This window comes from Aythya marila, assembly GCF_965140915.1.
Source record: "Aythya marila genome assembly, chromosome: Z".
NCBI classification, from domain to species: domain Eukaryota; kingdom Metazoa; phylum Chordata; class Aves; order Anseriformes; family Anatidae; genus Aythya; species Aythya marila.
In genome coordinates this window covers 37371526-37386390 of record NC_139080.1, presented here as the reverse complement: position 1 = coordinate 37386390, position 14865 = coordinate 37371526, and the positions used below count along the sequence as shown (strand labels likewise).

The following is a 14865-nucleotide window of genomic DNA, read 5'->3' as shown; positions in this document are numbered from 1 at the left end:
GAAAATCAGTCAGATGAACTTAGGAATTGACTTCTGTTCTAGTCAATGGTCCAAATACCCTTTTCCTGAAAACATTGACTCCATCTGTTTATATGTACAAGGAAATGAAGGAAAGAAGATCTTTTTTGTATTTAAAAGACATGGGATCTGAAAGAACTAAAAATACATTTTAGTTTAAATTTTATATTTAAGAATTATCACCAAAAGGGTACAGTTAAGATTGCTTGAAGATGGTTAGTATTTATGTATTTTAAACAAACTTCAGTTTCTTTTTAGTTTTACTACACCTTGAATAAACTGACTTTGACATGAATATATGACGATGACTCAAGACAGAAATATTACATTAAGTATCTTAAAATTTTACAAACTCTAGTTCACCACATTCACATAAAACATGCTTTGTCAAAGCAAATCATTTTAAGGCTGTGTTTCTATGATTCAAAAGTTAATTTGCTAGCTCACGAAAGGTCAGTTCTTGCTGAGCTGCTGGATGTTTTAAATCAGTGCTAGTATACAAACACATCATTTTAATTTTTACCAGAGATTTTAATCGATGTTTTAGTAGGGGAACAGTTTAGTGTTTACAAAACAGTAGTTTATTTGGGGGAGGACATATGACTCACAAGGCTCAAAAAATCCAGTATTCAGAATCAACAGAACAGCAGAACTGACCTTCACAACATTGTAATTCTGCTTATGTAATGCCTTAATACATGTCTTTTATTATCATATAATTAAACGTCTATTTTTCTCCAGAATATTTGTCACTGAACCCAGGTCCCACTACATGAAGCAACTACTCCGCTGGCAAAGCTTTTATTTTTGGATTCTATGCAAGCCTACACTTCATTCATTACTCATTAATTTGAATCCGCTCCAATTACACTTGTCAATATTCTTGTGGACTTCCCCTGCTGCCCTCCTCTACAGCACGCAAGCAGTTAGAAAACATTCATTAATTTATCTGCATGCTCCTCTCATGGTGAGGGATATCATCTCCAGTTTATGCTTTCATTCTTTAGTAGTAACGAGGTTAATGCAAAAAAAATCTATTAAATTTGCATACTTGATTAGATGCCTTAAGATCTCTCATTACTTTTTTTGGGGGGTAGGAAGGGAGGTCATGGCACCTAAGGTACTTTACAAGCCTGTTGACACTACCTTCATTAAGCAGCACAGGGAGGGATTTCTAAATCACAATTCGTCTGGTGCAGACTGGCTTTTGTCTGTGCACCATCTAGTCTAAATTGCTACCACGACCCATGTGGTGTCACTGTGGTCCAAAGATACGATTATTAATTTCTGTGTTCTTTTCAGTACAAAGGACCCAAAATGATGAGATGTTGTATCACATCCCTCTGGCAGGGTATAAATTTTATGTATATGCCAGCATGTGCAAGTGTTCAGGTAAGACAGATCCGGAAAACCGACCTAGGCAGAAGAAGCCAAATTCAGCATGGTACACATGATACTGTATGTCTGAAAACTTCAGGAAAGCTATGTTGCAGACAGTTTTGCTAGAGAAGGAACTGCCTGGTTAGCTCCAAAGAGACGAAGGGATTAAACCAATACAAATGCAATGTGAACAACTAGGAAGTAGCACATGACAGTAAAGCCAGGAGAGAGTCAAGGTGACACATCTCAGCATCAGAACACAGCTCCCGTGTGTTTTCCATCACAGACAAAAGTGCTCAGTCTTTCAGTTTGCAATTAGGTATTTCCCCAAGCCATGTACACGCAAGCTTCCAACTCAAACCCTACGTTATAATTATTATAACACGGTGTTTTTTTGTCAGTGGCCCCATAAACACCTTTAAGGAACTCTGCAGCACGTTGGCTCCTGGTTTGTTGTGTGACAGTTGCAGACCAGGATTATCAGGACCTAGCGGGGCAGACCTGTGTGGTGGCAGGAGCTGGACCCGATGATCCTTATGGGTCCCTTCCAACTCAGGATATTCTATGATTCTATGATACACAGTTGCCACCTGCAACTCATACCTCATTCATTCCCTCTCTTCCAACTTCTGCATCATATACAACATGAAACAGTTCTTTTTATTACACAGTGCTGGTTCAGTCTCGATACGGGATCCACCCTATACTCTTTTATACAAAACAGCCTACAATCAAATAATCTCTAGTTAATGGTATATAGGACGGAGGAAGGAAGAGTCATGGAACTGTTTAAGTTTTTCTATCCATGAAAAATAGAACAGGAATTGGTATCGCTGTGGGGAGAAGACAAAAGTCTTTAAAATGCCCAGCTATTCATACATTTTCATTTCTGGAGATTCTGCCTAAAATGGAATATAAATTTTATAGGTTTTATTATTATTATTATTATTATTCATCTGTGCTGTCTTGTTTATGTCAGACACATATTTTACACATTGTTATGTATGTCTTGTGAACAGAAAATTCATCCTCAAATGCACATAATTAATCTCTGCAGCAGTACAAAATGATCCTATTAACCGAATTGTTTGATTAACTTTAAAAGAACATAATACATTTATACATGTTTTAATAACTCCTCTCACTGGCCTAAAAATTAGTTTTTTTTTTTCTAGGTCCTCTTTAATTGCATATTTTGTCTTACTGCTCTGAAATTTTCAAAGATGAACTTTCCATTGGATCCTAGAATGGATTGGATGGTAAGGGACCCCAAAGATCATCTAGTGCCAATGGCCCTGCCACGGATGGGGATGCCACCCACTAGATCAGGTTGCCCAGGACCTTGTCCAACCTGGTCTTGAACACCCCGAGGGATGGGGCATCCACAACCTCTCAGGGCAACCTGTTCCAGTGCCTCACCACCTTTTGAGTGAAGAATTTCCTCCTAACCTCTAAATCTCCCACCTTTCAGTTTAAAGCCATCCCCCGTTGTCTTATCACTATCTGCCTGTGCAAAAAGTTGCTCTCCATCTTTTTTAAGCCCGTTTTAAGTATTGAAAAGCTGCAGTACGGTCATCCTAGAGCCTTCTCTTCTGTTCTGTAAGGCTGAAGTACTCAACTTTCAAATCAATCATTTAAATACCATAACCAATCTCTCTATAAAAAATGGTTTTAAGTACTTTATTTTCTGTAATGATTAAATGAGCAGATTGCTTCTTGCTCTTTCTCCAAAACCACACACATATTACAGTTTACCAAAGATGATTGCATGGTATCATAATAGGTCAGGGAGTAGCAACATTTAAGAGACAGAATAAAACAGAAAGTCTTAGGGGAAATGTAGATGCCATTTCCCCATGGAGCCCCATCATTGTTCAGACTTTCTATTCAACTAGAACTGGTTAGACACAACAGGTGTAAGGAAGGTGTAAATAGCAATGCAAGGCAGAAAAAGGCAAAGGCCAGCTTTTTGTTGTTCTGATTTTTACAGTAAACACTCAAAAATGCATTTACCTGTTCAATTCAACCATTCTTCACAGCAACTTTTGTTAATTATGACACATTCACAAATGGCATTGCTGTAGTTACTTCTTACTAATTAGCATAAACAAATGAGAGAAGAAGGAGGCATAACACTTCCAAAAAGGGGGGGGGAGGGGGGCGAAATCTAGCACCTTACCTCATGAATGAGCGCTACCAACATTTGCTGGAAATTGTGTCCCCTGCTAGCCAGAAAGCGATTAATAGGCTTGCCATCTTTGCCGATATGGACTGGAAGATCGTAACACAGCAGCATGCCAGCTTAAAGAGGGAGGGAAGGAAAAAGAAAGCTTAATAAAAAATACTCTTGATATAGTTCACAAGTTTTACATGTGACATCTGGGAACCCAAAAAGATATAAAACTAAATCGTATCAACAAACTTAAAGCCTATGTGACATATGTAAACGTATGCAAGTAGCTAAGATGTCACTGTTTCTTAAGCAGATTCACTCTCAGATTCTGATCCAATAAATCATTGGGTTAAAGTGCATATACGTACTAAAATCCAAGAAAGTGGCACCCTACCTGCAAGGCCTGGCGTCATTCCTGGTTGTTTATTCCTCTCATACATTTTCAGCAAGAAATTTGGAACACCTGCCACAGTCTTCCCCTGGTCTGAGCGTGTGGCAGCTCCTCTCAGAGCAGAATGATACACACCACGGGGCATGTTGGTCATCTCCTGCTTCACAAGTGATGTTGCAAACTCTTCAAATGCTGGATAAAGCACAAAGATGGGATCACAGAGGAAAGGCAACATCAGAGACTGATGACTGGGAAAACAAACAAACAATGGAAAACCCCAGCTGATGGACATCTATACTTCAGGGCATGTATGCTTAGATAATCCAGTAATGAAGCTCAAGGTCAAGGAACTGCCACTGCAACTTCAAGAAGCTCTGAATGTCTTATCAGACACTTGGGCAGAGAAGAAAAATAGCCTGAACTACTCTCTGAGCTAATCATTGTTTTCTTTTACTGTTACACTAGTTTCACTGGCACAGGTTTGCAGAAGAACAAATGAGAAATTTAAATCATATTTCCCAATCTAGTAATAATTTTTGTCTTTGCAAACAGATTGTTCTTAAGGAGATTTAAGAGAAGTGCAATGAAGAGGGTGGATGGAAGTATAGCGTGTCTATGCAAATGGGATACAGACAGAGACCATAGCAGTAGACGTTGTTTATTAAATTCTGTGCTCTTAAGCCATTCATTTTATAGTCTAGCTAGGATTGAAGTTTACAGAATTAATATAAAACTACCGCTCATTTGTGAAGTCAATCTGAAGTACTTCTTACATGTTAGAGTACTTCTTACATGTTAGAGAAAAAGATCTTGTTCCTCTATCTACTATACAAGCACATGCATATGACATACATGGTGTTAGTACATAGCAGCTAAGAGCCAGCATTATTCAAGCACCTTGCCAACCTGATATGTTTAGGAGTCTGTTAGTGCTTTTACTATACAACCAAGTTTTAAGGGGATTTATAGTAACTAGGCTTGAAACTTTGGCACACAAGTTCTCAAATGAGATGTAGCCCTGTGTTGTCTAGAAACTTGAGAACCTAGGAGACAAAACATCATTCAAGTTGTCTTTCTTAGTTCCCAGAAATACCTCTCACAGCTTGAAATAAAGTAGGTTTATACTGGAGCTTCCTTAAATCTCCTACTTTCACCAAGTTACTATATTTTTTGGGAATATTCTTTCCCAAATCAACTTCATAATAGAGTAGTAGTCTAAATCTGATAGGCTTTTATATCATGGCAGGAATGGTACCTATATCTGTGGATTTTTTTTCTACACGTAATGCCAACATATTTCATACAAAAACCTCACAATGCATTTCGCAAATTTCACTACGGGGATTGAAAAAAAAAATAAATCTATGTCCACATTTCTCAAGGACACATATGCTTCCAAGAAAACTAAATTTGACGACAGAAAAACACTATCCACACACCTATAAATTTATAAGAGCTTTTCTGTTTAGGGCGTTTACAGCAATAGAGAAAAACTCTGGAAGAGGCCAACTCATTTCTTTCTCTGTTGTTAAGTATCCACATTCACAGAGACACCCTAAGACAAGGAATACTCACTGTTGTTGTATTACTGCACTTGCTAGTCATGCCAAAGGACTGAATTGCATTAAAATCAATTCTTTGTGCAAGAGATACAACCCAAGGATCTAGGCTGCCAGACAGAAAAGCACTGAAATATCTGGGTAGATTTCATGAACATCTACATGTGAAGCAAATGACAGCTTAAAAAAAAAAATCTTATTTTAAAGTTTGCAATCATTCTGAAGGAAAAAAATGTAACTTTACATAAACAAAATTCTTCACAACTTTCCTGCAGAGATACTCTCTGAATAACAATAACAAAACTAGTTGTTGTTTGAATTTTACAATTTTGTTATACGTGATTTTTTTTTTTGTTTTGTTTTTTTTAACTCTCTGACTAACAGGTTTCAATTTTACAAAATTCAAGACGAAAAACTACTGAAATCAAAAATAATCTGTAACAAATATCATCATATCCATTCCCATCCTTGTGGACTCCAATGCTTTGACACAATACAAAAACTGAAATGACAAATAAGTTTTAAAGGAGGTTGAGGAAGGTACTGCTCAAAACTTAATTTTTCAATGCTTCACATAAGCAGACAACTATGATAAAGTAGAATTAGAGCATGTTCTCACCACTAGCCATAGAAAATCTACCTTTACTTTGTTTTCTGATTTTTCTCAGCTCTGTTGCATAAACACATCCTGTAGATTTGTAAGCCTGGGCATTTTCCTCACACAGAGCTGGAGAAGTCTCTTAGGAAAAAAAAAATCCTGTAATTTAATAATAATGCCAGCAGCAAGACCACCTTCTGCTTGGAGGTCTGTGTTTTAACTGCAGTTACCATATCAGTTAAGTGTTCATCTTTTCAGGAAGAAGTATGTGGAGGATGAAAAAGTTAAAGATTTTCCCTCCCCTTGCAAGGATTAAAGAGGGATGGAGGGAGGAAAAAGTAGCAATTTAGAGTTTAAGGACTCAGCAAGGAAAAGCAAGAGAGATCTCTAGAGGAAGCAAGTGCTTTTAGTTTATTTAGTGTGCTCTAGCAAGGACTTCAGGGGAAAGTTTGAGAAATAGAGACTTGGAGATTTCCTAAAAAGCACCTAGATCTTTCTGCCTCCAAGCAATAAGATTTCAGTATCATGTCACAGCAAAATTCCACCAGGTATGACAGCATAGATTCAGCACCAATAGAATGAAGACCTAGTGGCTCTTGGGATATGGTTTCATAACTGTTCAGAGAGTGAAAATTCACAACCTCTGCCAGTCACTAAAGCTTTTGTTCAGGAACATCAAGCACGTTATGCCAGTCTTCCCTGCAAGCTTCCAGAATTCAATAATTATATAGATTATTTCTCTAGGTGAGGTTGCATGTATTCCAGACTTAAACACAGAGTATTTCATCAACAACTAGGAACCCTAACTAGAGGAAAATACAACAAAGATTAACTATCTCATTGCAGGATGCAATCACAAACTAATCTCAGGCATTCTAACAGTGAAACAAAAATGCCTGTGTCCATGCACCAGTGTCACAGTTTTCTAACTGGAAGTGGAAGATAGCATTAACTGTAGTAATTAAGTGAACTTAAACACAAAACCAAACAAAACCCCCACCAATGAACACTACAGGTGATTCAACTGCCTAGGTGTCAAAGTAAGCGCATCACCAAAACAACACCCCTTGAAGCATACTTCAGTATCAATATACATAACTAAAATTAAGTTTAGCACGATTATCTTCATTAATTGATTAGTTTTTGTATACTGCACTGTTTTAGTAGTATTTGTGCACAGTTAGAAAGCATGTGGTGCTCTTTATACTGGGAAAACTTTTATAAAACACTAGGTTTTGTGGGTTTAGTGGTGATTGCTATAGTTGTTGTTCTTTTGTTTGTTTTATTTTTCTTCTTCTTCAACATAAAATATAGACTTGAATTTAAAAATGTCGGCATGGTCTTCCCTGCTGAAATTGCACTTGCGTGAAACAACAGCCACTTGGACACTAAAAGCAAATAACAAGCAACTGCCTTTTGCTATAGGACAAAACACTTAAAATAATGATTTTTTAAATAACAATGTTATTTTCCCAACATCAGGACCTCTGACCCACTCTTTTCCTAAGACTGGGTTGCAGGTTTTGATGTTCTTTCAAGTTTTACTTTATATTTTTTCCCTGTAATTTTTCAGATGACAGAAAAAAATCAGGCTGCTCTTTAGCATGACATTCCATTATAAGAAAGCCAAAGGCCTGTATAGTCGTTGTTACAAATCTGCAAAACAAACGTAAATACTGAAAATACTATACCTCCTAAAACAGAAGCTGGTGTTAGAAACAACAGTTTGATATATGAAGAACCTGGAACACAAAGGTCCAGCTCCTTCTCCTCCTCCTCTTCATTCATGTCTGTCTCTTCCAGCGGGTTAATTTCTCCTCGTGCCTAAAAGATTAAAAAAATGAAATGTCAGCACAAAACCTCTGAATCCTCATTAATTTTCATGATTCCAAATGTCAAAAATAGCAATTAAATACAAAAAGTTCCCTATTCCATTAATACACTCAATTTCATTAATTTGAAGCTGAAAGAATTAAAGCTTTCCTTGTACCTACATTAAATGCAGAATTGGTTGATAGAAATCACATGGATATGTAAATCCATAATATTTCTAGTAATGAAATTGATCTTGACAGTCATGCACTGAAATAGTATTACTAAAATTTAATTTTAATTCTGATTCTTCTAGCAAAGAGAAAAATAATGTTTTATATTGGCACTTTAATATGCACAGAGCATTTTCAATTTAAAATGATATTTTTGTGTAAGTTTTGAGAATTTAAAGAACTACAACATATTCCCAATGCTTTCAATGAAAATATAATTGTTTTCTAACAAGTGTAAAGTAGCAGCGTCAATAACACTGAAATACGGACTTAGCATTGCAGCAGCATTAAGAGCTTTCCCTCTTTCTATCTTGTGCTCTTCTACACAAAAGCATTCTTCACTTGCAAGGTTTATGCTCAACTCTTCTCGTTGATTTATATAAACAAAGTATAGCTTTTAATTTTAAAGCTGCTTGTTTTGGCCTTTTCATAATAGGCAGTTACAACTCCCAAACAGAGCCAATCATGTCATAAGGCAGGAAATAAAATCTTACAGAAACATTTACTACATCATAAAGTACCAATGTAGTACCAACTATTGCTCAGTCTATCTTACAAGGTTATTCTAAAAAGGCAGAAAATAATTCACATAGATGACCTTACATGTTCTTCTCCTTCTACTATTTCATTTTGTAAGGTTATTGAGTCAACAGATCAGAAGGAAGTTTCGAATTTTAGCAGCTCTCTACATACTTAAGAAATTGTCCAATAAATAACTTCAATTCCTTTCTGGCTGCCTTTATCAACAACAACAACAACAACAAAGTAAAATATCATGCTTTAAAAGTTCAAAACAAACACAGAAAAAGTTTTCATCTTAGTTCCAAAGAAACACATGCTTCCGAAACCGACTTGCCCATTTCAGGAATAAGAGAGTACTAAGCACAAGTGAATACTGTTCCATCTATTGCAGTCATAAAAGAGCTCCTTAGTGTCAAGGCTCGATTGCATGTATTATTAGAAGACCATAAAATGGAAATCAGGGCCCAACAAATAACCCACTTAACTACTTAACTACTGAAAGAAGCAAAACTATCTTCTGACTGCCTATCCCTTGCTTAGCCTCCACTTGTGGCTTTCTTCTCGCATAAACCTTAGTTATGCTAATCATATGCAATACCATCCCATTTCACTAGCAGGAGTCCATTTTCCTTCTATGAAGTTCCTAGGGTTGTCTCATACAGATGACACATCCTTCTAAGAAAATACACCTCATGTAAGCTGGAAGTGACATGTCTTCACCGCTGAACATACAACATCGCTACCTGTTCAGGAAGGTGAAGAATTGTATGTTCTTCAGAGCCAAACGACGAAAGGGCTTTGTAGGCTGAAACTGCTACAATAGCATCCTAGAAAATCAGCAGAAAGAAAATCACAAGCATAGCATATGGCATTGTTTTATACTGGAAACCACAAACTAAAAGCCTAACCACTGAACACTGAAAAAGAGTAACTGTACTTTTTTTTTTTTTTTTTTTTTTTTAGACAGCAATGCTTTCCTGAGGAACTCTCCAAATTTCTTGCTTACTTTTATATACAAATGCCAAATAAAAAGACCAATGATATAGGCCTTGATATTCCAATTGCTATACTCCATTACTGTATTTTGCTATACTTCATTACTGTATTAAGTGTAAGTAAGTAGAAGAATGAACTACATTTAAAATACATTTATTTGGTTCTATTAGCCTTAGAGCTACAATGGCCCAGCACTCCCACTGTTGTAATACCCCAGCAAAGAAATCAGGTATACACACCTGTGTAGTTGGTCTGTGCTGACCTACACATGTTGTACTTACCTAGTTAGTTTAAAGCCCTGTTTTTGGCATTTTCCAAATTGAGTTAGTTATCACAGCTTCAGCTTAACCAAGAGCTTTACCTTGTCAATGATGAAGTCTACCAGGAGAATCAAACTACTTTGGTGTTGCAACTTTTATTGGGAGTTGTATATCTCAGAACCACCCTACCACTTTTCATGTGCATCAAACTGCTTCAAAAACAGCGTTGAACAGTGGATGACAAGAAGAAAATAAGATTGCTGACACCGATAACCTTTTCTTGACACAAATGTATAAACCTTAATATTGTTATTAATATTTTCAGTTGTTACCTACCTTGTTTTGTGTGTTTTTCCAAAGGAAGCTGATAACTTGAGCTTTGAATTTCTATAAAAGCAAACAACACGTGAACTGAGATTTTCTTTAAGCAAATAAGCAGTTGAAATAAAGGCACGTTACCTTACACAATCTGCTGCTTCAACATGTACTGAACTAGGAAAGTGGAAGGGGCACAGGTCTGAACTATAAACACACTCACGTGTCCTTACATTCTGGGAAGGGGGAAACATCTAATCAGCCTTACAATGGAATTTCTTACCTAGCTCTTCCGATTCATTAATGCAAGCTAAAATCATGAAACTCTACGGAAATTAATTAGGCAGGGGGTGCAATTTTAAAGATAGTTAAAAATAAGCAGGCACTTACAAAACTCATATGCAGAGACATGAAAAGAAGAAGAATCACCTAAGACAATGGGAACATACCTCATATTCATTTGTATTCACTGTTAATGAGGGAACCAGGGCAAACAATTCATTCAGTGCTTTTAAAATAAGGGGTCTTGTATCACAACTCAGCTTCGGTGACAGAGCATTCCACGTAGAACGAATGCAAACAACCTGAAGGGAAAGTTGGAGGAATCATTAATAACAGCAACCCCAACCTGCATGGCATAACATTTGCTTCCAGCACTTGCTTTCTTTCTTCCTATTCAGGAATATGAATTAATATAGGTTGCATTAAAAACAAACAAACAAAAAAGAAGCAGCTACAAGCACGTTAAAAATTCATTTGTATTAACCATCTCACAATGTATTCACTGATGTCATACAATAATACTACATGAAACCTCATCAGATAAAGCAGCTATCCAATAGGAATAAATAAGAGTATTGCAGCAGTACAAATAAAGCTGCAGATGCAGAATCCATATTCATAAACACAACCACTCTACTTGACTTTAGTTAGCTTAGGAGCAGGCTGTCTCTGGAGTTCAACCGGATGGAGGCAGAGAAAGCTATGTTCCTCGGGAGCCCTCCAAAACAAAATGTCCTTAATGTTTAAACCCAACCAAATCCCAATAAATGTGCGGAACAGAAAGAAGGAATGTAAAACTGCAGGAATCCAGAAGGCATTGAAAAGAAGTCAAACTAAAATAAACACTAATACCATAACTTCACGAGCCCTTAATTAAGCAGTTCATGTATTGAACAACTGACATTAAAGGAAAAATGAACCACAAACATGAAGAAAAAATCATTCTGCGAAGAAGACAGAGACAGTAACATACTTTTAACTGTTAACTTAGAAATACTGTGGAACTGGTTGAAAATCATGGAATTTATTTTTATTTTATTATTCTATTAGTTTGGGGTCTTCTAATTTCCATTCCAAGTCCTCATCAGACAGTAGCTAGCCTTACCCTTTTAAATCTCCCCTTGCAGTCCTATTAGGGGCCAGAAAGTTACTTTGCATTAAATAGAAGGTGATGGATAGATGCCCCTTACATATGTTTCTCCAATCCCAAGGTATTAGTTCATTAAAATAAAAATCAACTACACCAAAATTTGGTCAATGCAGCTAAAACCAAGAGCATCTGCAAACATCCATTCTACAAAGAATCCAATATAAACTGGGAATTCATGCTCTTGCAGTTTTTTCAATTCAGAACACTAATATGGTTATAAGACAAATATATCCTGAAAAGCAAAGTAACTTGTCATTACAGATAATGAAATCCTATACTCAGAGCACCTTGAAGGGTATGGTTTTGAGGCTGATATTTTTCAGCTTAGAAAGCATGGATGAATAAATAAATAAATACATTCTTCTAACAAAAAGATAACACCACATTGAAAGAATTCTACCTTGCTCTTTAATACCTGTAGGGAAAGCTAAGTAATTAAGTTTCAAAACTTAACAGTCCTGGGGGTTAGGTGGCAAAAAAGACCATCAGAAAAGAATTCTAATTCCTATCCAAGATGAAGTGGAAAGTGTTACAACTATGCTAAGCTAAAACTACGTGAAGTCTTACGGATCTGCTCAACACATATATAAATATGTATATATCTTTATTACATGCTCTTATGTATATATCTTTATTACTTAATCTAATAGCTAAAATTTATATCAGATTGAAGAACTTCTTCCCCATCCACATTCTGCACTTGATATGCAACGCCAAATTGCTCAACTTTTTTGCCCCAGCCAACTCTGACTTTCATGGCTCACAAGTGCATTGTAAATTACATTTTCATCAACCCTCGTATTACAGTGTTGTTTCACAGAAAAAAAAAAAAAAAGGTTCTATTTATCAAGTCAATAGATACTTCGTTCTTTTGCAAGGTACTTGGAAGAATATTCTGTAAAGATGCTTCATTTTCCAGGCCTCAATACAAAAAGGCATTCTATTTTCAGCCTAGTTTTAAATACATAAACAGTCTCACTAAATATGAGATCACTTTTTGTGCTTAAGTTTGTGATTTTTCTTACATACTTTAACAAACTACCTGTAATTCAAAGTCATGAGTCTATATAATGGTTAGCAACTACTTATTAAAGCATTTAAGACACTATGCCTAGAAATTCAGAAATTCACATATTATTAGCATAAAATTTTACAGTAGAGAGAGAGAGAGAGAGAGATTAAGCTTTTGGATCATAAGAAAGGATTAGGAAGCAGGCATTGGAATTTTATTTTCTTAGAGACCTTGGAAGAATGAAAAGGCTTTGATTTCTCCTAACTGTAAAAAGGAATACTGACAGAAAAGCCGCAGTTGTACTGCATTTCCGCACATAGTATAGGGGGGTCTTTAAGGTCTCTTCCAACCCAAGCCGTTCTGTGATTCTTTGATGATATTGTATGTGGGTGTCCCACATGCACTTCTTCTGATGTAAGTTTTATCAGAAGTTTTTGTTGTTGCCTTTTAAACCATTCATCTATAACTCTTTATTAGGTAAATTTATCTGTAAGACTAATATACACTTGATATGAAAAAAGCAGTCAACTCATCAATGAGCCTGTTTCTGAGAGCTGACAGAGGAGGATGCTGCAGTATCTGGTAACTGAGAACATTCAGGGTGAGGTGTCCAGAACATGTCTATGTGTTAGAAGAGTTGCTGCCATTAGTGATGTCTTCCATATTCATCCTATCTTACATCAAGCTGAAAGACTAAGTCTTTACTACTACTTAGTTATTCAACACAACTTATTCAATTTACTTAATATAGTGAAGAAAATAATGGGAATATATGCACACTGCTACTGTAATTACAACACAGCAGTAAGACATGATTGGCTCTACTTAGCTTTTCCTGGATATAAAAATAATCTTTACCTGGCTTATCTTTGTCTTTCAGGATCTGTATGATGGTTCAATGAGCAGTCAATACAATATAACGTTTGGCATTTCTAGGCACTAGGAAATGAGCATAAGATATTCAGCCAGTTGTATAGCTGTAGCTGAAGAATTATCCAAAAGATCACAAAGAGAAGTGCCTGTATTCCATAGGAAAACAGACACTATTATGGGTACAAAAAATTGACCATTTTTCCTTGCAATGTTTTTCCAGTTGCCAGTGTTTTCTCTTTGTAAGGAGTAATATATTTTAGTGAAAACTTCAATAATTTCCCTGAAGCATTTGATCAAATCCCACACTGCTCCCTGTGGAGAATTTCACTTTTCAGATGTTGTCATTATGTCTAAAATAATTCTGTCAGAGTTGTTATCTGTTGCTACTATTTATCTTTCAGATTTCAGACAACAACAGTGGAGCAAAACGGGAAAAGCCACAAAGCAAAAACCAAACAAAACCAAAATAAACAAACAAAAACACCCAAACCCATAAGAATGCAGGGCATATAACCAAAGTCTAAAAGAAAAAAGAAGTATATACTGAGCCTTTTAAAGGGGAAACATTCCAGAACTGCAAATTAAAACTTTTCTTTAAACAATCAGTGCAACTGTTATGAAATTTTTTTCCAGATCTATGAAATTAAAACAAAACAATGGAAGACTCAGAGACAAATACAAATCCACCTATATAATGAAATTAAATGACGAGATGTTTATTAACATATTCCATAAAAGCATTGAAAAAGACAGTTTTAGCATTACTCCGTATTGAGAAAAACAACATGCTCAATATCACAGCTAATTGCTGAATTAAGCAGTCATTTCACTGCCTGCAAAGAACACTTTAGAGAACAGTTTCAAACACTGGAGATGCCTTTTGAGTTGAACCGATTTATGAATTGAAAACCCATGGGAATATTTCTATGGTAACGAACACTGAAGGCTAGAAACACTTAATCTGATTACATTGCGAGTGAAAACGATGCCTCCCCTTCCCATCTCTTGAAACACACTATTTGCAAGAATGAGAAATATCTCTTCAGTACCCAGAAGAACAGACATGTCTATTAACACAGTAAGGTCTTACTACACTTATAAGCTATCTTGAATTTTTAACTTGGTAATGAACTGGTTGTCTGGAAACAGAAAATACACCTTGAATTACTATTTAGAAAAACAAATAAATTTGTGTATTAGTGGAGTCTGATTAAAGGATGACTACTAAATGATAAGCTAACAAAGACAGTTTCATTTCATTCTTTCCTAGAGTATCACATACATTATCCGC

The 14865-nt window shown here is 36.0% G+C and overlaps 1 protein-coding gene across 1 annotated transcript in view; it reads right to left on the bottom strand.

Moving 5' to 3' along the window:
• The window catches only part of FOCAD (focadhesin), a 123134-nt gene that overhangs the window by 43373 nt on the left and 64896 nt on the right, over positions 1 to 14865 (bottom strand). The window contains exons 17-22 of the mRNA XM_082783788.1: positions 10707 to 10841; positions 10279 to 10329; positions 9430 to 9513; positions 7811 to 7943; positions 3966 to 4154; positions 3578 to 3699 (exon numbers count right to left, since the gene is read on the bottom strand). Coding sequence (XP_082639914.1) covers positions 3578 to 3699; positions 3966 to 4154; positions 7811 to 7943; positions 9430 to 9513; positions 10279 to 10329; positions 10707 to 10841 — 714 coding nt within the window. The remainder of the gene's footprint in view (positions 1 to 3577; positions 3700 to 3965; positions 4155 to 7810; positions 7944 to 9429; positions 9514 to 10278; positions 10330 to 10706; positions 10842 to 14865) is intronic.